Genomic DNA, 25,493 nt, shown 5'->3' with positions numbered 1-25,493 from the left:
ATTAGTATGCAATTTTAGAAGTTACTGCATTTAAAACAAAAAGGGGCATGGTGTTCCAGGGTTATAGCTCTCTGCCTACATTACTGAGCCATGATGCTTGTATTCAGCTAAATCACTACACATATTTGATGAAAATTACTAGATCTAAAAACGGGCATGTCAAGTATCTTTTCCCTCTCTCTCTCTCTCTCTGGTAAATATTACATTTGATTACGTAATTTGAGAGGATAGGAAGACCCAAATTAGGATCAAAAGCTACTGATATGGTAATTAGTGACACAACTCAGGTAATTAGGCTAATATCTCTTGAAATGCAGCTACATTAAAACACCACCAGTTCTTTTATTTTATGTTATTTTATTAGTGATTTAATGATTAACAAGATTGTGGGAAAAGAGGGATACAATTCCATACAACTTCCACCACCAGAGTTCGTACCCCATCTCCTCCATTGTAAGGCACCCTATTCTTTATTCCTCTGAGAGTATGAACCAAAGATCTTTATGGGGTGCAGAAGGTAGGAGGTCTGGCTTCTGTAATTGCTTCTCCACCGGACATGAACATCGGCAGGTCAATCCATACTCTCAGCCTATTTCTGCCTTTCCCTAGTAGGCTAGGGCTCTGGAAAGGTGAAGTTCTGGGACACAATGGTAAGGTCATCTGCCCAGCGAGTTCAGGATGAAATCATAGTAGATAGCGTCTGCTGGAAAGCAGTGAGACATAAAGCAGGACAAATTGTTTAATAAACAGGAACCCAAAGGTCTGAATACAGCAGATGAAATTAGGGGTCTTTGTGTGGGAAGAAACTAACATCAGTTCTTTTTTTCTTTCTTCCTTCATTCCTTCTTTCTTTCCTTTCTTCCTTCCTCCTTCCCTTCATTCCTTCCCTCCTCCCCTCTTTCTTCTTCCTTTCTCTCCTTTCTTTCTTTCTTTCTTTCTTTCTTCCCCCTTCTCTTTTTCTTTCTTTCTTTATCCATTGCTCTTTATCACCCCCTCCTCTCTACATTTTTTCTGCCCTATCCTATAAAATGGAAAAACTAGCCACTAGGAATAGTGGAGTTATAGTGCTGGCACTGAGCCCCAGTGATAAGCCTAGAGGCAAAAGAAAAAAATTTCTAGCTTTTGCTTTCTTTTATGATGTTTACTGGAGTTGAGATAGTTTCTCTACTCTCTAATTTTACCTCATCAATTTCAGATAAGCTTTTATATAAAACCCATAATTTTCAGAACAACCAAGTGATCATAACTGCTCTAGAAGTCTTATAAGATCATGTAACACAGAAATACTAGAATGCTATATTTGAATTACAACTCTACCACTTAGTAGCTGCATTTATTCAAACTCTCAAAATTGTTATTTATTATTCAACCTTCTTGGTATTAGAGCAGACATGGCTTAAGAACATAAGAATATTACTTAAAAATTAGTCTTCTAAGTAAGGCATTTGCCTAGTGTTTCTAAATGAATTACACATCCAAATAACTATAAACCAAAAAGGATATTTTTTTACTTGTAATAGTAATTTCTCCCATACAGATTTTGCTGGAGGAAATTTCCCCAAATATAGAGTGCCCTGTAGATGAAATAATATGAAAAAGCCAGCATTGTTCTTAAAGTAAAAGCACTAAGAAATATAGAATTAAAGTTTATGGAAAAAAAAAAGAGTAAAAATGAGCCTATAGGAAAAGGGAGGAAAATAAAGTCTTGCTATTCACCAAAATTTTCAATGAGTAGTTGATAGCTTGTTGAGATCTCTGTTTCCTATGTTTTAATGCATACCGTAAAGTTGAATGTAGATGGATACTTCAGGTAGGGGAACCAATAGAAGGAAAGGTGGAAGGAAGGAAGGAAGGAAGGAAGGAAGGAAGGAAGGAAGGAAGGAAGGAAGGAAGGAAGGACAGACTAGAGTCAGTACCCTTCTTTTCTACTTGACTTGGTAGAAACTGTCCTCTGTGTAATTAGAGTTTGTGACTCACTGTTATTCCTATTAATGCACTGCCAAGAGTCTGGAAAGTGGTGTCCCAGACCAAAGGGTTTTAGCTCTGAATTGCAGACTTAAAAAGAAAAGGTTTATCAAATGTGAACTTAGCCTTCCATCTGCTTTATCAACAATTACTATCCTCTGCTATCTTCATTGACAGATTCCAAATCTAGGCAGTGGATTCTAACTCCTTGTCTGAAATCAATGGCTTTTGTCCATCACCAGGAATTAAATGAAAATCATAATTTAACAAGCCATTCGCTGGGAAAAGAAGTCACAATCTGTTGAATTAGACATACAGTGACTCTCCCAATTGGAGCCAAAGGGAACTTGGGAACAGGCAATTGGATTCTGAGTGTGGCAAATGTACTATGAAGATATGGTCCAAGTTTCATTCTTTGTGACTTTCAAATTCTGTACTCCATTAACTTTTATAAATGCATATTGAGCAGACTGATCATAATTGCGCCTCAGAGATAAGAATAATGTATAGCTGTGTGTCAAGGGATGATCTAAATTAGATAGTGAGGAGTTTTGGTGATGCTAAGCAAATATCCAGTACACAATACTGAAAGGGAATTACTATTGAATGGGGAGTGAGTAGAGTTCTGAAACATATTTTTTGTTGGTTACTGTCAGCCTTGGAGACAAAAACATCTTGTATTTAAGCCATATATTTTCCAGAACTGTAAAAGAAGTATTAGAATAATGCCCACAAGTATCAAATCAATAATGGAATGATTTTAGTCTTCTTTTGAGGTCATTCTTCTTATTGTGTGTCCACTCATACATATTTCTCCTATTCCAGCTGACTCAGCATAACCTGTCTAGCATAACTACACACAATGTCAGCATGTACCAGCCAGTGGACTAAGTCATTCACATGTTACCTCGTTTATTTCTCAAAATAATATTTAAAGCCTACACTGTGGGCGTTATTACTTATGCTTTAAAGGTTAGGCACCTAAGAAAAACAGAAAAGAATGATGATCCCACAACGATCTTGGGTCCATACTCCCAGAGAGTTAAGAATAAGAAAGCTATCATGGGAGGGGATGGTATACGGAGATCTGGTGGTGGTAATTGTGCAAAGCTATACACCTCTTATCCTCTGGTTTTGTCAGTGTTTCCTTTTTATACATAAATTTTTTTTAAAAGATGCATGAACAAAAACCAAAAGAAAAAAAAAATGATGTTCCAAATCTCACAGGAAGGAATTGGTGGAGCTAGAAATGACATCTGCTCAGAGTTAGTTAGGGTCCTTGCCACTAGAATCTTACTTCCACTAAACATGCTATTTGTTTTATTTTATATTTATTTATTTGTTTATTTTTCCCTTTTGTTGCCCTTGTTGTTTTTCATTGTTGTAGTTATTGATGCCATCGTTGGTGGATAGGACAGAGAGAAATAGAGAGAGGAGGGGAAGACAGAGAGGGGGAGAGAAAGACAGACATCTGCAGACCTGCTTCATGGACTGTGAAGTGACTCCCCTGCAGGTGGGTAGGGGTGGGGCTTGAACCGGGATCCTTCTGCCTGTCCTTGTGCTTTGCACCACCGGCACTTAACCCACTGCACTATGGCCCGACTCCCTAAACATGCTATTTAACTGGGACTAAGTCAGATGAAATCTGTCACATTGCTTCTCATTCATAGATCTGATTTTCCTATCATATCCAAATATCTTAAGGACAGGAATGCTTTTGTAATCCCAGGTTTTGTTCTCATTCCATGCTTTACAAATCATTCTAGGAATTAACTTTGCACTAACAAAGCATTAAAAGTGACTTTTGTTTAGATTTTCAACACCAATACAATGAAGCAACCTTTTCAGTAGCCTGTCGTGAGCCTGTTCTCCCTCTCTCAGATATTTTAGACATAATCCATGTAACTGTCTGACACGGTAGTTATATTTCTTTGGTTTCATATTTTATGTATTATTGATGTATTTTGTGGGTATATTTTACACTTTATTTCTTGCACTGAAACATCATTTTAACACTGATTTCAGAAAAGTCTCCAACTTTTAGTATTCTGTTGTGAGATCTCCTTTTTTTTTTTTTTATTGCCCCCAGGTTTATCACTTGGGCTTGGTGCTGGCACTGTGAATCTACTGCTTCCGGTGGTCATTTTTGTTTTCCAGGTTCATTTTTATTTTATTTTATCTTATCTTTTAATTATTTAATTATTTATTTAAGAAAGGAGACATTAGCAAAACCATAGGATAAGAGGGGTACAACTCCACACAATTCCCACCACCCAATCTCCATATTCCACCCCCTCCCCTGATAGCTCTCCCATTCTCTATCCCTCTGGGAGTTTGGACCCAGGGTCATTGTGGGTTGCAGAAGGTGGAAGGTCTGGCTTCTGTAATTGCTTTCCCGATGAACATGGGAGTTGACTGGTCGATCCATACTCCCAGTCTGCCTCTCTCTTTCCCTGGTAAGTAAGGTGGGTCTCTGGGGAAGCAGAGATCCAGGACACATTGGTAGGATCATCAGTCCAGGGAAGTCTGGTTGGCATCCTGCTGGCTTCTGGAACCTGGTGGTTGAAAAGAGAGTTAACATACAAAGCCAAACAAATTGTTGAACAATTATGGACCTAAAGGCTGGAATAGTGCAGATGAAGTGTTGGGGGGTACAAATTGTAGACTCTTGTGTACTTCTGCTTTCAGGTATATATTTTGCCTTAGTTTATGAATACATGTGAATATATGTTCTGTCTCAGGATACCTGGTCATTTTTTATGCTCATTGTGAGATTTTTTTTTCACATCTACTCATTAGATCATATGGAAATTTTTAATAGCCTCACTGATTTTACATATTTTATAAGTAATAAAAATAAGTTAATGCTTTAATTGGCATTGCATTTCAAGTCTTTTGCAAATTGAATAGGTATTAATTACATTTTCCATTAGACTTCAATAGCCTTTTAAATTGAGAACTCATTATAGTAATTACTGTCCCTCTAAGAGCTCATTTTTAATGCAAAAAACAAGGTTGAAAGAGTTTTTGAGGGGAAAAAAAGAGCAAAAGGATACTAACCTACTTCGGCCAGACATTTACAGAAAAATTAGGGCTCTGTGCTCTCTCACCTCCTGCAAAGGTTACAGTCTAATAGGATATCATTTTTAGTAGATTTCTATGCTTTTAATTAGTGAAGTGTTACTTAATTGCAATCACTAAATCAATATTCAATGTGACAGCATTTTATACTGGTCTGTTATTTTTAAATATTAGCATAAAGTGCAAAACCTCCAGGTACTGTTTATGAAAAGCTGAAAACAAACATTTGGGATGTACCCTAGAGAGAAATAAGCACACGGTTCCTGAGCTATTTTATGTAGAACTTGATCTATTTTTAGTCCACCACTGAAAAAATAGCCAAGCTCAGAGCATTTCTGTTGTTTGATATTACAATCACCAATAACTCCAAAATATGAATTCCTATTTTTTTAGTCTGGATACTGTGCAGGAATTTTATTTACTATAATCTTCCTATTTTAGTTTAGTTCCTTTGACCTCAATTTTTTGCTACTAAGTTACCTTTCTGATCTTTGGGGGCATCTCTGATCGCTTTGATCATCTGCTGGGGAAAATGAATACAGACACACACAATTTAGTGTAAGATTCCAGAGAGCTGGGGCATGAAGATAGCAGGTAAAGCACATGCCTTATCATACATGAGGCCCTGCCCCAGATGGGAACACCAAATGGAAGCATCATGGATAGCAGCAAGGAAACTCCACAGATGTTGAAGTGGTGTTTTGATACAGTGACATCAAGGACCTTTGTGCCTATTAAAGACATCTCTGAACAGATTGAAAGTGTTTCAAAGTATTCTATAGCGAAGTATTTCTTTTTATTTATCTATTTATCTCCTTTTGTTGCCCTTGTTGTTTTATTGTTGTCATTATTATTGCTTTTATTGTTGTTTGTTAGTACAGAGAGAAATGGAGAGAGGAGGGGAAGACAGAGGGGGGGGGAGATAGACACCTGGCTCCACCTGTGCTTATCCCACTGAGTTACCGCCCAACTCCCACAATCAAAGTATTTCTATAGAGAAAACTGATACTATCTATTAAAAGCATTTTATTTATTTTATTTCAATGCAAGAGAGATACAAAAAGAGACCAGAGCATTGCTCACCCTCTGGCTACCACCCAACTCCCTCAATCTCCAAATTTTTAATATAATAAACCAAATGTTTCTGTAATCATTTTTAGTCAAGCTTCAGCTAAGGGAATTAGAAATTTTTTTTCATGTTGCATGAGTGGGTAGCATATGTGACATCAGAAGTTTTCCTTAGTGTTTCAATCCCTTTATACTGGGAGAAGATAGTCATTTATTCCTTTTTTTTTTTCATTTTTTAAAAATTTTTTAGTAGGTTATAAGATTGTAAGGTTATAGTGTTTAGTTTGCTCCATACCACACTCACCACCAACTTTCTGTGTCCCCTACCCTCTCACCTCCCAAAAATAACCACTATAGAGCTCACAAGTCTTAAAAAACAGTTTCTTTACTTCTGTTTTTGTTTTATTTTTCAAGTTCATCTTTAATTTCTAGATTCCACATATGAGTGAGATCATCTGGTAGTAGTCTTTAGTCTCTTTACTTGTGTCTCTAAACATAATCACCTCCAGTTTCATTTATTTCATCCCAAAGGACACTATATTATCTTTTCTGAATGTAGCATAGTATCCATAACTTCTTTAGCTAGTCATCTGTTGGTGGGCATTTAGGCTGCTTCCACTTTTTAGCTGTTTTGAATAATGCAGCTATGAACATAGATGTGCATATATCCCTTCAAGTTGGTGCTTGAGTGCCCTTTGGATAAATTCTAAGAGTGGCACTAGTGGATCATAAATCAATTCTTTTTTTATTTGTTTAAAGATTCTACATACAGTCTTCCAAAGGGGAAGATGCATCAGTTTGCATTCCCAGCAGTGGTGTAGCAGGGCTCCCTTTTGTTCTCCAACCTCTCCAACACTTGTCATTTATTGATTTGTTGATGTCAGACATTTGCTCAGGTGTGAGATGGTATTTCAGAGTAGTTTTGATTTGCATTTTTCTGATTATAAGTGAAATTGAGCATTTCTTCATGTTTCTATGGGCCATATATATCTTTTCTTTAGAAAACTGTCTATGTCTTGGGTCCAATTTCTTATCAGGTTATATTTATTTCTTTTGTAGATAGGTACCAATTCTGTATTGATGTTTGATACTAGTCACTTACCAGACTATACTTTATGTGTGTGTGTGTGTGTGTGTGTGTGTGTGTGTGTGTGTATGTGTGTACATATATATGTCATGTTTTCTTTCTTTTTCTTTTTTTTGTATTGGAGCTTTAATGGGTTATAGTACTGATGTTGACACATGGATAGAACCTCTCATCTTCCTGTGATAGGTGTCTACAAAACACTCTCACCCCCAACTTGGTTCCTTTTCCACCAGGACCCTCCAGCCCCAAACCATCCCTTTCCTTCCCCAAAGTACTTTGCTTTGTTACAATTCACCACACTCATTCCAAATTTTACATATGTGTTAGTTTTTATAGTTGCCTTCAAATATTTTGAATAATTTTCACATTTACTAATTTTGATTGCAATTATCTCATCTATAATTAAAATTCTCACAAAATTCAGACAAATTGGAAGCTTTTATGTTTTATAAAAATACATTAAGAGTTCCTTTAATCAAGGTATTACATGTGTCATAATATAATTCTCATAATGTTCAACATTATTCTCATATAAATAGGTAATGTGCACTTGTTAAGATTTCATTGATGGGGCTGGGCAGTAGCACAGCTGGTTGAGCACATGTGTTTTAATGCCCAATAACATGAGTCTGAGCTCTTGGTCCCCACCTGCAGAGGGAAGCTTCACAAGCTATAAAGCAGAGCTGCAGGTGTCTATCTCTCTCCCTCTCTAACTCTTCCTTCCCTCTTGATTTCCGGATGTCTTTATCCAATAAAGATACTTTTAAATACGTTTTTATGTATGTCCAATCAGTTTTCACTCTATTAATTGTGTGTGTGTGTGTGTATGCACACACACACACACACACACACACACACACACACAGCCGCACACATATAGCCTGGGTAGAACCCAGTGTCTCATAGACTTATGCTCTAGTTCAGAACTATACCCATAGTCTTCCTATGAAGTATTTAATTTTAAAATATTCAATATTTCTTTTTCTTTTTTGCTTCCGGGGTTAAGACAGGCGTTTGGTGCAAACACTACAAATCCACCATACCCAGTGGCCTTTTTTTTTTTTTTTCCATTTTGTTGGGTAGGACAGAGAAATATTGAAAGAGGAAGGGGAATGATAGATAGATATATAAATAGATAGAAGGTGATGGATATATAGACGGATAGATAGATAGATATGGAAAGATAGACATCTGCACACCTGCTTCACTTCTTGTGAAGTATCCACCTTGCAAGTGGGGAGCAGTGGCTTGAACCTGGGTCCTCAGGTGGATCCTTATGCATAGTACTATGCGAGCTTAGTTGGGTGCACCACCAGCTGGTCCCCTCTCCTGGTAACTTTAAAGATTCATTTTTAGGTCCTCACCTTATTTTTTATTTTTTTATTTTATTTATTTTTGAGAGAGATGCAGACAGAGAGAGACACAGAGAGAAACACCAGAGCACTACTCAGCTCTGGCTTATGGTGGTGTGGGGGATTGAATCTGGGACTTTGGAGCCTCAGGCATGAGAGTCTGTTCACATAACCATTATGCTATCTCCCCCACCCCTCACCTTATTTTTCTGCTTTAAATTTTGTGCTGTAAGCTATTGATAAAGTGTGCTTTCTAATTCTTGTTATGCTATCAATGACAGATTCTCTTTTGGGAGAAAATTTATGCACCTACTTGAAGAACTGAAATATAAATGACGAACAGCTGCCACTAACTCTTCCACCTCACAAATGGAAAGGAATTTCCCTAGTCATTTCATTTATAAATAGTTAATGGAATAATTGCAATTCCCCTCCCCACACACACATACCAGAAGTATTATGAGGAAGTTGTTTTCAGAAGTTCTATAAAAAGTAATTTCAATACAGGGTCCCTATTTCTGTTTCTTGAAAAGAAAAAGATTTGGTCTCTCACCAGTGCCTTGTTTAGGTGAAGATACCTACTCTTAGAAATAGGAGCTATATGGACTAAGGAAAACCCTCCAGCTCACTGGAATGAATCTACAAGGATGTGTGTGCTTCTTTCCAGAATCAAGAAACCTCCATTCCCAGGGCACTCTCAGCTCAAAGACTCTCCCCACGGTGGTGCTTTCTAGATGGTGAGTAGTTTTCACATCTTGAGGAGAGATGGAAGGTGGGAGCAGGGCAGCACACTCACTACTAGAGTAGACCCTGCTTCCTGTTTCCTCTTCCTTTCCGTTCCGTTCAGTCCCCTCCCCTCCCCTCCCCTTCCTTCCCCTCCCCTCCCCTTCCTTCCCCTCCCCTCCCCTCCTCTTCCCTTCCCTTCCTTCCCCTCCTCTTCCCTCCCCTTCCCTCCCCTTCCCTTCCCTCCCCTCCCCTTCCCTTCCCTCCCCTCCCTTTTATTTTTTTCTCCTCTTTTCTTTTTTCTTCTCTTTTCCTTTCCTCCACTCCCCTTCCCTCCCCTCTTCCTTTCCTCCCTCCACCTTTCTTTCTTTCTTTCTTTCTTTCTTTCTTTCTTTCTTTCTTTCTTTCTTTCTTTCTTTCTTTCTTTCTTTCTCCCTTTCTGTTTTTGCCACCAAGGTGATTGCTGGGGCTCTGTGTCTCCATGATCCTACTTTTCCCAGTAGTCACTTGTTTTATAAAAGAGGAAGAGAGGCACCCACAACTCTCCTCTGTCACTTGTGAAACTTACCTCCTGCAAATGGAAACAAAACACTTGAGTCTATGTCTTGTGCCTGGTACTTAATGAGCTCTACTAAATGAATCACCACCCATCCCCTGGTCTTTCCTTTACTAAAAGTCTATCCAGAAGTCCCTAATGATTGACACTTTCATCTCTAATGGTGCTGATGTCACAGCATACTTTCCTGAAGTCCTTTACATCAGAAGGTTTGGTAACTCTAGTTAAACTTCTCAGTGTCACATTACTCAAGATGGCATTTCTCTTGCATTAAGCTCTATCCGTTTTTTAAACTGAATATACTGAGTGCTTGCCTATCCTAAATTCAGGCCAGTAGATACATATATAAAAATATAATGACTATAGGATAGGTACTCATTCCTATCTTGTTGCCTTCTAATGGAATTTTTTCCCATTATTTTCATTAAGTCATCATTTTTGACTCAGCGTGGTAAAAGTTTGGTGGAGTGAAAAAAATAAAAGAAAAAAAACACTTTGTCATCATTTTGGTATGATGCATACATTTATAAAAGCCCAGACATTTTCAGATGTCCTCAGATTTTCTCTGCTGATGCTGACATATTGGACACATCATAGGTCAGTTATTTTCTCCTTAGTCAGCTCATTTTCCTTTACAAGCATCTCTCAACCCCAAGAAGCTGTGACTATTGCTTTTCTATGCAAATACCCCGGCTGCATCATTATCCTGCTCCCATAGTCTCCTCTATGTATCTACTACCTGGCTTGTCTTTTATTTACATGGGTACACCTTGCTGGTGTTTTATCCCTGGGTGTACCTGCCAGCGTGGATATATGGGTAAGAGAAATCACAAGGCCTGTAGGCATGTGAACAGTGTGATGAAGATGAACAGTCTGTTCAGATAAGACCTGGCTATGTCATAAATTATGGCATAGTTTTTTTTCATTCATAGTTTTCCTACTGTCTCTTAAAGATAACTAGTCTTTAGCATTCTGTTTCTTTATTCCTTAATTATGAGGTACTTAGTCATTTATTTTTCTGAATCTAGAGAAAAATTATGAAAAAATGTGTATAAATTGCTCTCTATACAGTTGTAGATATAGTTATACCAGTAAGTAATTCTCTTATCCCATATTTTAATTTTATCCCATAAATAGTTTTGGTTTTTTTAACTTATAAATGGTGAATTCAGTTTTGGCTAAAAAATAAAAAAAAGTAGTAGAGTACTGAGGCAGATTTTACTCTCCTGTTGTTTTTAGAAGGGAAAGATCATAAAAGTCTTGTTTCAGGGAGCTGGATGGTGGCACAGCAGGTTAAGCACACATGGCAGAAAGCACATAGACAGGCTTCAGGATACCGGTTCAAGCCCCCGGCTCTGCACCTGCAGGGGGTTCGCTTCACAGGTGGTGAAGCAGGTCTACAGGTGTCTGTCTTTCTCTCCCCCCTCTGTCTATCCATCCTTTCTCGATTTCTCTCTGTCCTATCCAACAACAAGAACATCAACAACAACAACAATAATAACAACAACTACAATAAACAACAAGGCAACAAAAGGGAAAAATATTTTTTTTTTTTTTTTTAAAGATTTTGTTTATTTGTTTATGAGAAAGATAGGGGAGAGAGAGAAAGAACCAGACATCACTCTGGTACATGTGCTGCCAGGGATTGAACTCAGGACCTCATGCTTGAGAGTCTAGTGCCTTAGCCACTGCGCCACCTCCTGGACCACGGGAAAAATATTTTTTTAAAAAGCCTTGTTTCTTCCTTAGTCTAGTATTCTTTGGAAAGCAATCACTCATTAAAATGTAATTACTTGGAAGGACTGGTTTTTTATTTTGTTTTTGTTTTTGTTTTTACCAGAGCATTGCTCAGCTCTGGTGGTACAGGGGATTGAACCTTGGACCTTGGAGTTTTGAGTCTCAGGCAAGAGAATCTCTTTGCATAACTATCATGCTATCTACTCCTACCCCTGAAGGTGTATTAGAATAGGTCCTTAAAATATAAGAATTAATCATGTAAATAGAGAGAAAGGGTTAAAATGTTATGTCAGAGATATAGTTTCACATCCCCCCAAGATAGGTACTAACACATACTTCATTATCCATCAAATTGGCATTTCCTTTGCTGCAGGATCCTGGGTCCCCAGCTCCCTTTTGAATTCCTCCAGCTTTTGAGTGCTTGAATCTCCTGAAATATTGCTCTTAAGCTGTAGGATAGCACTGGCAGACACATGAAAATCGTATGTTTTAGGTAGTATATTTAGGAGCTGGCTTGTTTCCCAGTGTGACTGAAAGGCAAGATTTTTGATTGACATAATTGAAGAAAATGTTGTAAATTGAAACCAAGTCATAGGACAGCCTCAATGCCATATGTATTTTGTTTCCTCCTAGCAACTTCTGCTGATCGCTTTTATCGAATAGACAGATCTCAGGTAAGTTTTTTTTTTTTGCACCTCTGTATGACTTTGAAGAATTCCCAATATAGCTTATTAGCAGCCAGTCTTTATTTTAATCAAGGTAATATTGGTTTATAATTGGTATGAGTTTCACATTTCTTTACGATATTCAGTGCCACACTACATAATGGATACTAGTCTTATAAAGTTTATTTTTTGAATTTCTCTATTGGTGGATTAATGTTTTATAGTTGACAGTAAATAGAATAGTTTGCACATGCATAACATTTCTCAGTTTTCCACATAACAATACAACCCCACTAGGTCCTCGTCATCCTTTTCCAGGATCTGTAATTTTAATTTTTTATAACAAATAAAGAATAAAAAAGTGTTTTAGAGTGAGGACTACATGTGCAAAAATAATATTCCTAACCTAAACTTCGCCTCTTTTTTTCTATACTCCTGTGTTTTGTGGACTCAAGATGATATTATATGACCTTGAAAATAATACATAAAATGAACTGCTTTGCAAATGTATCACTAGCCTATACTCTAACATTTTATTCATACTACTGCTTTCATTACTTCCACACCAAACTTAATACTTTGCGGGTTCATTTCTAGTGAAAGGATTTATAACCTCAGGTGCTTATCTGGATTACATAGTTTGAATTTCAAAGTTCTCAGAATTATTAATAAGAAAAGAAAATGCTTGTACCCAATGATAACAAGTGCTTCCATTATCTAGATTCTCCTGGAGGGAAAAAGAAAGAGTATGAGGTGAAATCCAGTGATATAGTCAGTTGGTAACCATACCACCTATCCTTGACAAGATCCTGGGGGTAGAATCCAGGTTGTCATGCCCTCATTTTGGACACAGTTGCATGTGGAGTATTATTTCCATGATAGTATTTGTGAAAAAGAAGAGTCAAGGTTTTTTTTTTTATTATACCTAAAAAGATCCTCATCAAACAGGAATGCCTCAAGAGGAATTTAACTCTCCCTTGGTCAAACTCATGCTCTGATGTTACTTAAGGGAGGGATGTTCACACTGGGCAGGGATCTGTGATCATTGGATATATCATTGAATGTCATTATTCCCCAAGACCAAGCATGCCTTGTGGTCTTTATTCTTTGGATGATGGATTGGACCAACCATCTAATAGACTTCTTTTGCTTCCTCAGGAACATTTGCACTTTGTGATGGAGATTTCCCACGATGAGATTTTTATCCTGGACCCAGATATGGTGTTGTCACAGCAAGCAGGGACACCTCCAGGAATGCCTGATCTGGTGGTGGAGCAAGCTTCAGGGTAAATATTCAGCTCTGACTTGGTGGGGTTCTGGGCACAGGGTGACACCCATGTTTGATCTGACTTGGATTTTGACGTTCTGATGACATCACGCTATTTTTCAAATACGGGACTCTCGTGTAATTCCTTATACTGTTGTACAGCTGGTTGCATTATAAATCCATCCTATAAATAACTTTAAAACTATTCTTTGGCACCTAGGTCTGTAACTTGTCTGAGGCTTGTCTACTTAACACACCTGTTTTCTAGAAACTAGGAGCTTTTAGTATAGATGTGCATGCATGATCTCCCTTTCCTTCCCCTTTTTCCTTCTCTTCCTCCTCTTTTAGGTGGCCTGACACATGTAGATTACATAACAGTGGCTATTACATATTAGGTACCTATGATGAATTTCATACTTTACTAAGTATATTTTTAAATCCGTAATAGTCTTCATCACTTAAATCAGTAAGTACCCTGGGCCTGTTGCCTCATATGCAACATGGAAATAATACTTATTCATAGAATTGAAGATCAAATGAATAAATACACACAAAGATGATAAATACTTTCTGGTGTGATATTCATCATATAGGATTATACTGTAGTTAATCTTACTATTATTTCATCATGACTCTCATATTTGGTGCTATCAATCGAAATCAGTAGATAAGAAAACGCTGCTTAGAGAGTTTTGTCATTTTTCCAGCATTCACACAGACAAAAAAGAGAAATGGAGATTTAGATTTAATCTCAGGCTTTCTTTTCCTTCTTTCCTTTTTCTTTTTTCTTTCTTTCTTTTTTTTTTGTCACTAGGCTTATCTCTGGGGCTCAATACCTACATAACTCCACTGGCCATTATTTTTTTTTCTTTTCCTTTCTGTTTTGATAAGGGGTGAGAGACAGATGGAAGGAAAGAGAGGATAGAATAGATACCTACAGCACTGCTCTACCACTCGTGAAGCTCCCCCTCCGGCAGGTGAACAGTGAGGGCTTTCACCTGGGTTGTAACACATGGTAATGTGTGTGTGTTTGCAACTACCTAGCCCGTAGTCTCATATGCCAAGCCCCACTTATTCAACCACTGCATTGAACCACTAAGTATTATTGACTTCCACACAACATTTACACAATTCAAAAATGATTATTTTAAGAGTTCTTTATGTGCCGACATTACTATAAGCACTTGAGAAATAAAAGTGCAGAAATATAAAGAAGCACATACCCTGTTAAATTCTAATGAACTGTGGTGGTTACTGGTATATGAAAGCAAAATAGTTCAAATACAGAGTTCCCTGGGAAATGCGCGTGCATACACACACACACACACACACACATACACTCAGAGATGCTCATTGTGTACACAGACTCACACAATGCAAACATATTTACTTGAGTGCCCTTGTCCCATTTACAGGTTAATTTAACTTTAGTTCTGGTTCTGAGTATCTTCCCTCTGCTAGGTCAGCAGATGTTCATGACGTGCAGATTTTGTGGGGTGTAAGGAGTATTTAGAAGAGGCTGAGTTGAACAGACAACTGAGTTTAAGGAACCAGATCTAGTGACACCAGAGCTGAACTATCATGGAAGAAAGAGAATTAGACACAGCGAGTCATGTGCTGTCACCCTGGGTGTCCCAGAAGGTGGGAGAGAAGGTCCCTTAGAATATCGGGGCTCTAACCTAAGCCTTCCAATTGTAGGGGGGGAACCAGTGAGATGCTGGGCCCTGCTGCAGAAGCAGGAGGGACTCCTCCCATACCCCATCTGAGCTCTAGTGCGTGACCTAATAAAAAAGGAACCCATTTTGCCAAGCTCAACCTGACCTTTTCTTCTCAGTCATCCTCACATGTCAAATAACAACCCCCCCAATACATATATAGCTTTCTCCTGAATTAACCTCTACTAACCTCAATTCTAAAAGACAAAGCAACCTGGAAAGTCCATAAACACCCCTTTCTTCTTTCTTTCTTCTTCCTTTTTTTTCATCTTGCCTCCAGGATTATTGCTGGGTTTGGAGCCTGCACACGAATTCACTACTCTTGGAAGCCATCTTTTTCTATTGTTGTCGTTAGAAGAACAAATAAAGATAAAGAAAGGGAGAGAAAGATAGGCACCTGCAGACCTGCTTCACTGCTTGTGAAGCCACCCCCCTGCAAGTGGGGAGACAGGGGCTCAAATCAGGATGCTTGGGCCAGTCCTTGAGCTAAGTGCACTTAAGCCTGTGCTCTACTGCCCATCCTACCACCCCCTTTCATATGTCTTATTATTGTCCCCTCAGGAACAGAGCAGCAGTAGGAGTAGATATATTTGTACAGCTTCTCTTCTGCACTTTGATGATCAACTCCACCACTTCACATTCATGTCTTATTTAAAATTACTTAAGCTTGATATTTAGTTTTCTCATCAGTAAAGAGGACAAACTCAAAGAGCTCATGATCATTGAGGAAATGAAATGAAATGAAAATAGTAAACTCAAAGGACCTAGCAAACACTCCATGAGGATTAGTTCCCCTTCTCACATTTGGAGACAAGAATCATCTTAAGGAGAGGGGGGAGAGGGGCAGAGGGAGGGGAGGGGGAAGGGAAGAGAGAGGGAGAGAAAGAGGGGGGGACAAATCCAGTGACTGACTAGAAATGCTGAATTATCTGGTGCCCTTCTTTCTCTCAGGATAACAGATTGGTGGAACCCTGCCATGCGGAAAGGCATGCTGAGTGATTGTGGGCTGGGAATGATAAGTCCCTATTATGAGGATTCTGATTTGAGAGATTTCAGCCACTCCCATGTGCTACAGTAAGAGCACTCTCTATTCTCTTCCTGTGTGCCTCTGTGCCTGCTGGGTGAGGACTGCATGTGGGATTCCAGGGGATGGATGCTCTTCTCAGTGGTGCTCAAGCTGTCCCATGGCTGTGTGTTACCCTGTCATCTGGTGTTGTGTTCACCTAGCTCACTCGAATCTGACTCCAGCTTCTCATGGAGGAGCCTCACATTCCATTTTGCCTTCCCCTTGACCTTGCATGTAGATCTAGACACAGTGTTTCAGCATCAACAGCATTTGTTTTGTTGAAAACCGGTGTTTACCAGCTGTCCTTGTGTTTGCCACATTGTGAAGATTGTGAAGACCTACATGACAGTGACCATGAATAATCTGGAATGTCACAGCTGTTTCATTTGTCTCAGGTCCCGAGGCTGCGGATGTGTACTCCATTTGGTATTGACAGTGGGTCTGCTGACTCCAAAGGGGCGGCAGTCTCTCTGGCTGAACCATGCAGTGCTGAGTCACTGATTAGTGCACTAGGTAGATTTTCTTCAGAGGTCTGGTCATGGTCAGAAAGTAAGTTGGATGTTGGGAGTTCTGCAACACTTGTCTTAATACACATGCACCCAGCAATTTCTCCTTCCTGTCAACTCTCCTGGAGGGAGCAGATTCTACAGGAAGCCCGTGGTCAGACACATTCATTCATCCCCACTGTTTGACATTAGGCCAACCACCCCACCTCAGGGTGACTCAATTTATCGTACACATTTGTCAATCAAACATTTATTGCAATTTATGAAATCAGAGTGGTCTCCAGTCCTCTATGAGGTCCTAATCTTGCCATTTCTACAAAATGGCAGGGTTACCTGATCCCTAGAAATGTAAGGTTAACTGAAAAGGAAAGATAACGCATTGATTCTAAAAAAAAGAAAGGCCAGCAGAAATTTCAGCTCAACAGAGGGGAGAAGATGAGAAAGTTGAAGCTAATTCTTCTTTGATAAAAGGTCAACCCAGGTACCTGAAGGGCAGCAAAATAAACTTAGTTTTAATTGCTTCTTTGCACTGATTTATATTTTATGTGAAGAGTGGAAGAAAAAAGAATGAATTAATATGGATTTCCCTTTTGAATTAAGCCCTGTATTTTTCTCACAGTATCCCATTTACTTACAATTCAGGATAGTTTTTGATTTTTATTTATACAGAGTCGAGGCTGGGGAATGGAGATAAGTCAGCTACCTTTAGGCTAACAGAGTAGCCATTCTTCTGTGGGAAGTTTTTTTTTTTTAAGTAGAGTTTTAATTAGTCATGAAAATAGGAATGACACGTACAAAAAGGATGATGAGTGTTTCAGTTCTTTTTTTTTTAATATTTATTTTCCCTTTTGTTGCTCTTGTTCTGTTGTTGTAGTTATTATTGTTGTTGTTATTGATGTTGTTGTTGTTGGATAGGACAGAGAGAAATGGAGAGAAGAAGGGAAGACAGACCAGTCCTTGCACTTTGCACCACATGCGCTTAACCCACTGTGCTACCGCCCAACTCCCGACTCCTGAGTGTTTTTGTTCTTATATGTGGTCTATTTCTAGAATGTAGAGCAGGATTTCAATCCTGTTTCCTGTGCCAGGATTTCTCTCTCTAGCGTAGATTCACAAATGTTTGGGATATGTGAAGTGGTTGCTTCTGAGATAGTAAAATCACTTGCCCTGAATCACCAATATATGTGACACTTTATGCGACCATTTGGCTCTGAATTCTCTGAATCAACATAAGCACTCTGCTCTTACTTGAGTTCTGGTACCCTTTCAGACATTTCTTCTACTTTGTGACCGATATTCTGTTGGCAGTTGTAGGTTTTCCGGGACATTAGTTCTGCCTTAGCTTTTACATATAGATGACTCATTAAAAAACATTTTGTCATCTCTTTTGGGAAACTAAATAACATGTAGTCTTTGTCTATGGAGAATCTTTCCAACTGAATCTTGTGGAAGAGATAGTTCCTCTCCACCAGGCTCTGTCTGAAACTTTAACTCAAGGAATACAGGGGCAACATTTTTAGTAACAAATTACTAAAAATAAAATTAAATAGCTTATCTCAACTTCTCTATTAATTCCTTTTTTTCTTGATTGGGGGTTAATGGATCATAGCACAGTTGTTGATACATGAGTACAAGTTCTCATGTCCCTATAATAGGTGTCTGCAAAATAGTCTTACCTTCTCACCACCGTTATTATTATATACAGTAATTCCTTAAGACATTTACTGATTTCCTTCAGAGATCACCTATGATACACATAGACATAATTATAGTTATGAAATTATATACAGTCATATATATATATAACTATATAATAGGTATGTATACTATGTGTATATATACATATATCATGAATATATACGATGATGCCCACAATAGCTGGTAGTGATAGACTACTTCCTACTTGTGTTGCATCACACTACAATGTTCTCTAATAATCTCAGTAATAGATAATTATAGTGAGACTCACAGGGTTTAACATCCCTGTCTTAAACCATTAAAGACGCAAGACTGGAAATCATGATTAAAACAAGATGTGTGTGCATCTCACTCAATATTTTTCCACTATCCTACTGTATCTTCCCAAAAGGACAAGTGCAAATGCAGGGTGGCCAGAATCCCACTGTCCCAGAAATACTTACTTTGTGTTTTATTTGTATAGCATTTGTAAAGTGAAAAATTCTACAGTATAGAGAAATCATGTATTCATATTTAAGCATGTGTATGACTACCGATTTACCAAAAGGCAAATGAGATTGTGAACTAATTTTGAAGACATTTGTCTGCTTTGAGACTGCAACAAAATAATGATGATCAGTTTTACTTTATGAATTATGGAATATATAGCAAGTATGCTATGGTCTATGAAAGTACAAATACTATATGAGAGTAATTTGCCAATTACACTGATGTATTGCATTACATTATTGTTCTATTTATAATAGATCTTTACTTCAATCTATGGATAACTTAAATAGCATAAAATATACATTAATTTATGTGTTTGGTTTTATATTGGATCATCTCTTTATTTTTCATCAACTAGAATATTAGAACTTGTATCATTAAACATTGTATCTAGAGTCATATTTTAAATGCATTCATATTGATATGAATATATCATTTTTATTATGGATTAACATTGTTTTATGGAAATATCAGTTTTCAGGATTCTTTTCACACCACACTTGGTGCATGTAAGTCACCACATCCCTCACCAAAATTCTGTGTCCCCCAAACGCTGCACCATAAACATTTAGTTCTCACATTTTATAAGAAGCAGTCTGGTTTTCTTCCATTCTTCCCCCCTCCCTTGCTCCCTCCCTCTGTCCCTTCCTTCCTTGGCTTCCTTCTCTTTAGTCTTCTGTACTCTTCCTAGGAGTGAAACTATCTGGTAGTTGTCTTTTACTTCTTTAGTCATTTCACTTGGCACAAGTACCTCCCACTTCATCTATTTTATTTCAAATGGTCTTCCCCCCCCCCTTCTCTTTCTCTCTCTCTCACTATAGTGTTCCATTGTGTATCTATCCCACAACTTCTTTACTTGTTCACCTGTTATGGAGCAATTAGATTGTTTCCATACTTTGATTATTATGACTAAAGCATCTGTAAACATAGGAATGCATATATGCCTTGGAACTCCTGCTTCCATGTCCTTTGAGTATATGCCTAAGAGTGGTATTTCTAGGTCATAAGGTAATTCCATGTTTATTTGTTTTTGGCTTTTGTTTCTTTGTTTTTGTTTTTCATTTGCCACAAGGGTTCTCACTAGGAGTGAGTGCCTGAATGACAAGTCCATTGCTCCCAGAGGACTGCCTAACCCCCAACCCCCTTTGCTCTTGCTCTCTTTCTTTCTGATAGGACAGAGATAAATTGAAAAGGTTGGAGACAGCAAGGAGGGAGAGAGAAAGAGACACCTGTAGTCCAGCTTCACTACTCAGAAAGATTCATTCCTTGCAGGTGGAATTCAAGGGGGTTTTAACCCAAATCCTTGCCCCTGGTAATGTGTGTCCTCAACGGGATACACCCACCATCACCTGGACTGTTCCATGTTTACTTACATATTGCCCACACTGTTTTCCAAAGAGTTGTACCAGTTTACATTCCCAACAACAGTATAACAAAGTTGCTTTCTTTCTACATCCTGGTATGTGTATATTTTACTTTTAGTTTATTTGACGTAGAATGTTGCATCATCAACATGCCATCATTTAATTCTGTATCATAATGTTGACTGAAAACATCTTACTGTTTTTAAATGCTGTGAGCATCCTACTATGTGCATCCTCTCTATCACAGTGTGCAGATTCATTTGAACCTGTCCTTGATATTTCACAATGTACTCTCTCACTAGGAATATTTAAGAATAAGCACATAAAAAGACCCTGAAGATTCATTATGATTTTTTAGATGTAATTGACACTATTGCCTTAGGATTCTAAAACTTAGAGATAGGGGAAGTTTAATTTCTTAGGGGAAATTTAAATATAACAGCCTATTCAAATATTAAATAATCCAGTTAACTGAAGAAGGAAAATATTAAATCTGAAAATACTATTTGTCAAATTCTACAGGATGCCAATAAAATGGTATTCACAAAATGATTTATAATAATAACTCCAATTATCAAGAAGGTTTAAAGTTATCTTTATTTATTTATTGGATAGAGACAGCCAGAAATCAAGAGGGAAGAGGGGATAGAGAGGAAGAGAGACAGAGAGACACCTGCAACACTGCTTTACCACTCGTGAAGGTTTCCCTCTGCAGGTGGGGACCAGGACTCGAATCTGGGTCCTTGAGCATTGTAGCATATGCACTCAACCAGGTGTGCCATCACCCAGTCCCTAGAAAGTATTTGAAATTTTATCGGACAAAATATACTTGAACACTAAGGAAATTTTTGAGTGACATTAAAAAAAAAAGATACTCTATGAAAAATCTCAGATGTATTCTTCCCAAGTTTTCTTTGTAAAAAAGCATAGACTTACCTCTTCATTGAATGAGTATGTGAAAAACAGATAAAGGGACTTGCAAGTGGTCTTAAATTTTTAAATATGAACAGTCCTAGTATTTTGTGATATATATAAAAATACCCCAAGTTATCTGAAAGAGATACATTTTTTTTCTTGTTGTCTGCTAGTCTTTGGTCTGAAAACAGCTGAGATGAAAGATTGTGACACAAGGAAAATAGACTATCTTGCCAGTGAAATAAGGCATCGGGGAGACAGTACAGAGGACCACCTGAAGGCAGATACTCAATCCAGACATCTGTGTCTCAGCAGATTTCTCCTCCCAGATAAAATAATCAGGCTAATGTTTTTTATCATTGGCAGCATATGGCTGCTTAAACAAGAGATGATGTTTTCAAAGATTGCTATTTGATGCATCTGGTATAATTTAGGGTTTTACTGGTGTTCTCAGAAACAGACTGAGTATTCAGCTATTGAGTTGTTCACTGAGAAAAATAAATATTGAGTACTTCGTAAATAGGGAATGTGTATATATATATATATATATATATATATATATATATATATAGTCACAAGATACAAAATTAAATAAGAATTAACTATTGGGATTCAGGCAGTAGCACGGCAGGTTAAGCGCACGTGGTGCAATGATCCTGGTTCAAGCCCGCTGCTCCCCATCTGCAGGAGAGTTGCTTCACAGGTCTGCAGGTGTCTATCTTTCTCTCCCCGTCTCTGTCTTCCCCTCCTCTCTCCATTTTTCTCTGTCCTATCTAATAATGAGGACATCAATAACAACAACAATAATAACTACAACAATAAAACAAGGGCAACAAAAGGCAATAAATAAATAAATATTTTTAGAAGAATTAATTATTGCCCTTATGGGTATAGGCAATATAGGGTATAGGTGTTATAGGCACATAGGAAACATTATGTAAGTCAAATATTAACAGCTAATAAGTAATATCTAAGTAATAAGTAATATCCAAGTAAAAAGTAATAAAGTAATAAAATAATAAGTAATAATAAATAAATAATAAAATAATAAGTAATATCTGAGTAATAGATACCTAGAATAGAAAACAAGAAAAAAAGGGAGAGCAGCATTTGCTGTGGTTTATAATTTACACCTCACTTTTATATGAGAAAGATCCATATGGAACCAGGGATAGAGCTCAGTAGCATGGCACATACCTCAGTCATGGTGCCCTGGTTTCAATCCGCAGCACCTTCAACTAATTCTTTTACTCAAGTTCTTCTTGGAACATTAGGTAACCTGAACAAAGGGGAAAACTGTGCTTATTGTTAAAACTCCAGATTCTCAAAGGGAAAACAAACTGTTGAGGTATGATTGGTTGCAGAAAGATCATCCAAGCATTACAGTCAGATAAGAGGAAGAAAATTAATCTTCTTAGTGGGATTCAAGTTTTGCAAGAATATACCCTGGAGATGAAATCAGTGCTGTCAGGAAAGGAACAGCCCTCTGCATCTGTTTCACTTAGATAGTAGGATATCGTTCCCACTTACTTTCAGTTGGCCTAAATCTTGATCTCCTTGGCTAATCGCTCAAGCTAGAAAAACTGTTATAGCTGATATGCAACTACCTTTCATCTTTCTTCTCCCTGTGTTTCCTCCAGTTATTACCTTCTATATTTTACCAAGTACTTAATACTTTGTCCTTTTATGAAAAATATTTGGGGATTTTAATCTGTCTTGTCAATAATTGTGCTCCATGCTGTTAGGCATATGGAAGAACTGTGTCTTTTGGCAAAAGGAGAGTTGCATTTTTCACTTCCAAGTTTAGTTTATTGGCAAAGTCAAAATAGAATTTCTTATGCATCGAATGAAACTTACTCAAGCCAACTCTGGAAAAAAAAAACTTGCAAATGTGCTCTAATACAAAATACTCATTAATTTTTAAAATGATTTAAAGAAATTCTGCCCTTCCATTTTCATGAATTTAAAACTTTTCCTAGTGTCTCTCCTAATTCATTTGTCCAGGGCAACAGCTGAACCTACTTATATTTCAGAAATCATATGTGCATATGAGGGAAATTTACCAGATTTTCCTTCAAGTCTTACAGTTTCCATGGACAGTTTGTGTTTTGTTCTCTCTATTCATACCACTTTGCACAATAGCTGGCATACCAGGTGGCCTATAAAGCAAGCTATTGAGGAAATGGGTGATTTTTTTTATATTAGAGAAAAAAGATGCTCTCACAAGCCAAGACAAAAATCTACATGTGATGCTCCCATAAAGTCAGTGCCAATTACATAGCAAGTGCAACAAGATGAAACAATTTCATGAGTCTGTGGAGTCCATTTCTAGATTCTCACATTTTAATATAGATCTGTTTGATCCAGAGAATTCACATGTAAAATAAGGATGATGTACTGAACCCATGAGGGAGAATGTAACTGATAAAATTATGGTAGGAGTAGAGAGGTTGTATGTGGAGGGGGGCGGAGTCTAGAAGCTTACATAGTAAATTGTTGACTATCTTCCCTCTCACAACTCTGGGTGATTTCAGTTATATTGGTTGTGTTCAATCCTGGAAGACATTTTTGGATGGAGGGAAGAAAATTGGCTGGTGGAGAACCATAAACCATAAAAGCTGATGAATGAAGGCTCAGCAGTGGTGCACCTAATAGAACACATATATTGCCAGAAGCTAGGACCGTGATTCAAGTTCTCAGTCCTCACCTGCTTCAGGAGAAACTTCACAATCAGCTGAGTAGCACTTGAGGTGTCTCTCTTGCTTTCCCTCTATTCTCCCCCCTCAATTTCTCTCTGTCTCTACCCAGTAAATAAACAAATAAATAAAGTTGATGAATGAAACAGAATCCTGGGATTTCCTAGGGATTCTCAACCAAAAATGGCAAGCACAGGCCAGAGACAGCACTAGGAATTATGGGGGAACCTGGGCAAAGAGGAATTCCCTCAAGTCCCCTAAAAGACAGTATGAAGTATAAAAGGACATTAAGAAATTGTCAGAACATCTAGAGAAATTAAAAAAAAAAAAAAGATGGCTCACCAGGTGATTAATCCTCCCATCCTTGCATGTCCAAGGCTGTGGGTTTGATAAAGGGAAAAGATGCTGCTTGTGGCAGAACTGTGCCCTGATCTCCCATAAAATGAAGTTAATCTTTAAAAATAAATGAGCAGGAGGGTCTCCTTTCCAACAACATACTACTTTATCTCAGTTCATTAAGGAAAACTAAGAGGAAGCTGATTGCCTGTTGTGACAAAGTCACTGTAGCAGCATCCTAAAATTGGAAAAATGATAACTCTCTTTCCCTCTGCACCTAATAATTGTGGTTGAATCTCAAAAAAAAAAAAAAAAGAAAGAAAGAAAAAAAAAAGAAAGAAAGAGAGAAAGAAAGAAAGGAAGGAAGAAAGAAAGAAAGTAAACTGCCTTGCTGATCTATCCATTGATAGGGAAGAGTTAGGTACAAACACTTTTCAAATTGGATCTTGCATACTTGCGTCTTGAAGACTTCCCTCTTCCAAAAACTATGTGAAAGGGGAAGAAGTGTCCATGGGAAAGGCTCTACATTCTATTACAGTTATTTTCAGAAACAAAGTCACCTCGAACCCACCTATTTTTTTTCTTTCATGTTGTGATGCTAGATTCAGAAGTTCTAATTCAATTTTATGGTAACAAATGAGCTGTAGATAAATCCTTACTCCAGGATTGATGCTCAAACACACTCACATTCACACACACACACACACACACACACACACACTCACACAGACACAATAGGTCTTACATACCCTGAATCATGTGATGCATGAGATGATGTTTTGTATTGAGTTTTAGGAAGTAGCATTACACATGGCCTCCATGAGACTGACTGACCTTCACAATCCAGAGCTTCATATTCTAATTTGTGCTTTGAAAAAAAAAATACAAAATTCCCAGATGGATTTGGAGTAATTGTTGGTTAGGATTCCCAGGATAAAGTCATCAGTGTCTCAATTTTTTTTCTAAAGATTAATTGGCTGGATTTGAAAATAAAATGCCTTTCCACATCCAGTGAAATAGCTTACTTACTTGAATAGTGTGCTGCTCTCCAAATGCACAACCAAGGTTTGAGCCCAGTTCCACTGCATCTAAGAAAGCTTCTGTGCTGTGGTTCCCCCCACCACTCTCTCTGCTTCTGTTTAAAAAATTAAAACATAAGTTGGCTACTTATGTTGTAGAGATTAATTCAAGCATTACATTTTTATAT

The 25,493-nt window shown here is 37.8% G+C and overlaps 1 protein-coding gene and 1 long non-coding RNA gene across 3 annotated transcripts in view; one reads left to right on the top strand and one right to left on the bottom strand.

Annotated features, from left to right (window-relative positions):
• The window catches only part of DGKI (diacylglycerol kinase iota), a 593,672-nt gene that overhangs the window by 494,282 nt on the left and 73,897 nt on the right, over positions 1–25,493 (top strand). For both annotated transcript variants that reach the window (XM_060196647.1, XM_060196646.1), the window contains exons 24-27: positions 9,221–9,290; positions 12,203–12,243; positions 13,393–13,520; positions 16,168–16,290. In XM_060196647.1, the coding sequence (XP_060052630.1) occupies positions 9,221–9,290; positions 12,203–12,243; positions 13,393–13,520; positions 16,168–16,290 (362 nt within the window). The remainder of the gene's footprint in view (positions 1–9,220; positions 9,291–12,202; positions 12,244–13,392; positions 13,521–16,167; positions 16,291–25,493) is intronic.
• LOC132539938 (uncharacterized) lies at positions 347–22,977 on the bottom strand. The gene is made up of 3 exons (XR_009551240.1): positions 22,785–22,977; positions 22,452–22,533; positions 347–700 (listed from the first exon to the last, which is right to left on the bottom strand). It is a non-coding gene; the product is annotated as an uncharacterized LOC132539938 (long non-coding RNA).

This window comes from Erinaceus europaeus, chromosome 8 (genome assembly GCF_950295315.1).
Source record: "Erinaceus europaeus chromosome 8, mEriEur2.1, whole genome shotgun sequence".
NCBI lineage: Eukaryota > Metazoa > Chordata > Mammalia > Eulipotyphla > Erinaceidae > Erinaceus > Erinaceus europaeus.
The sequence above is the reverse complement of the archived record's forward strand: the minus strand, read 5'-3'. Positions and strand labels throughout refer to the sequence as shown.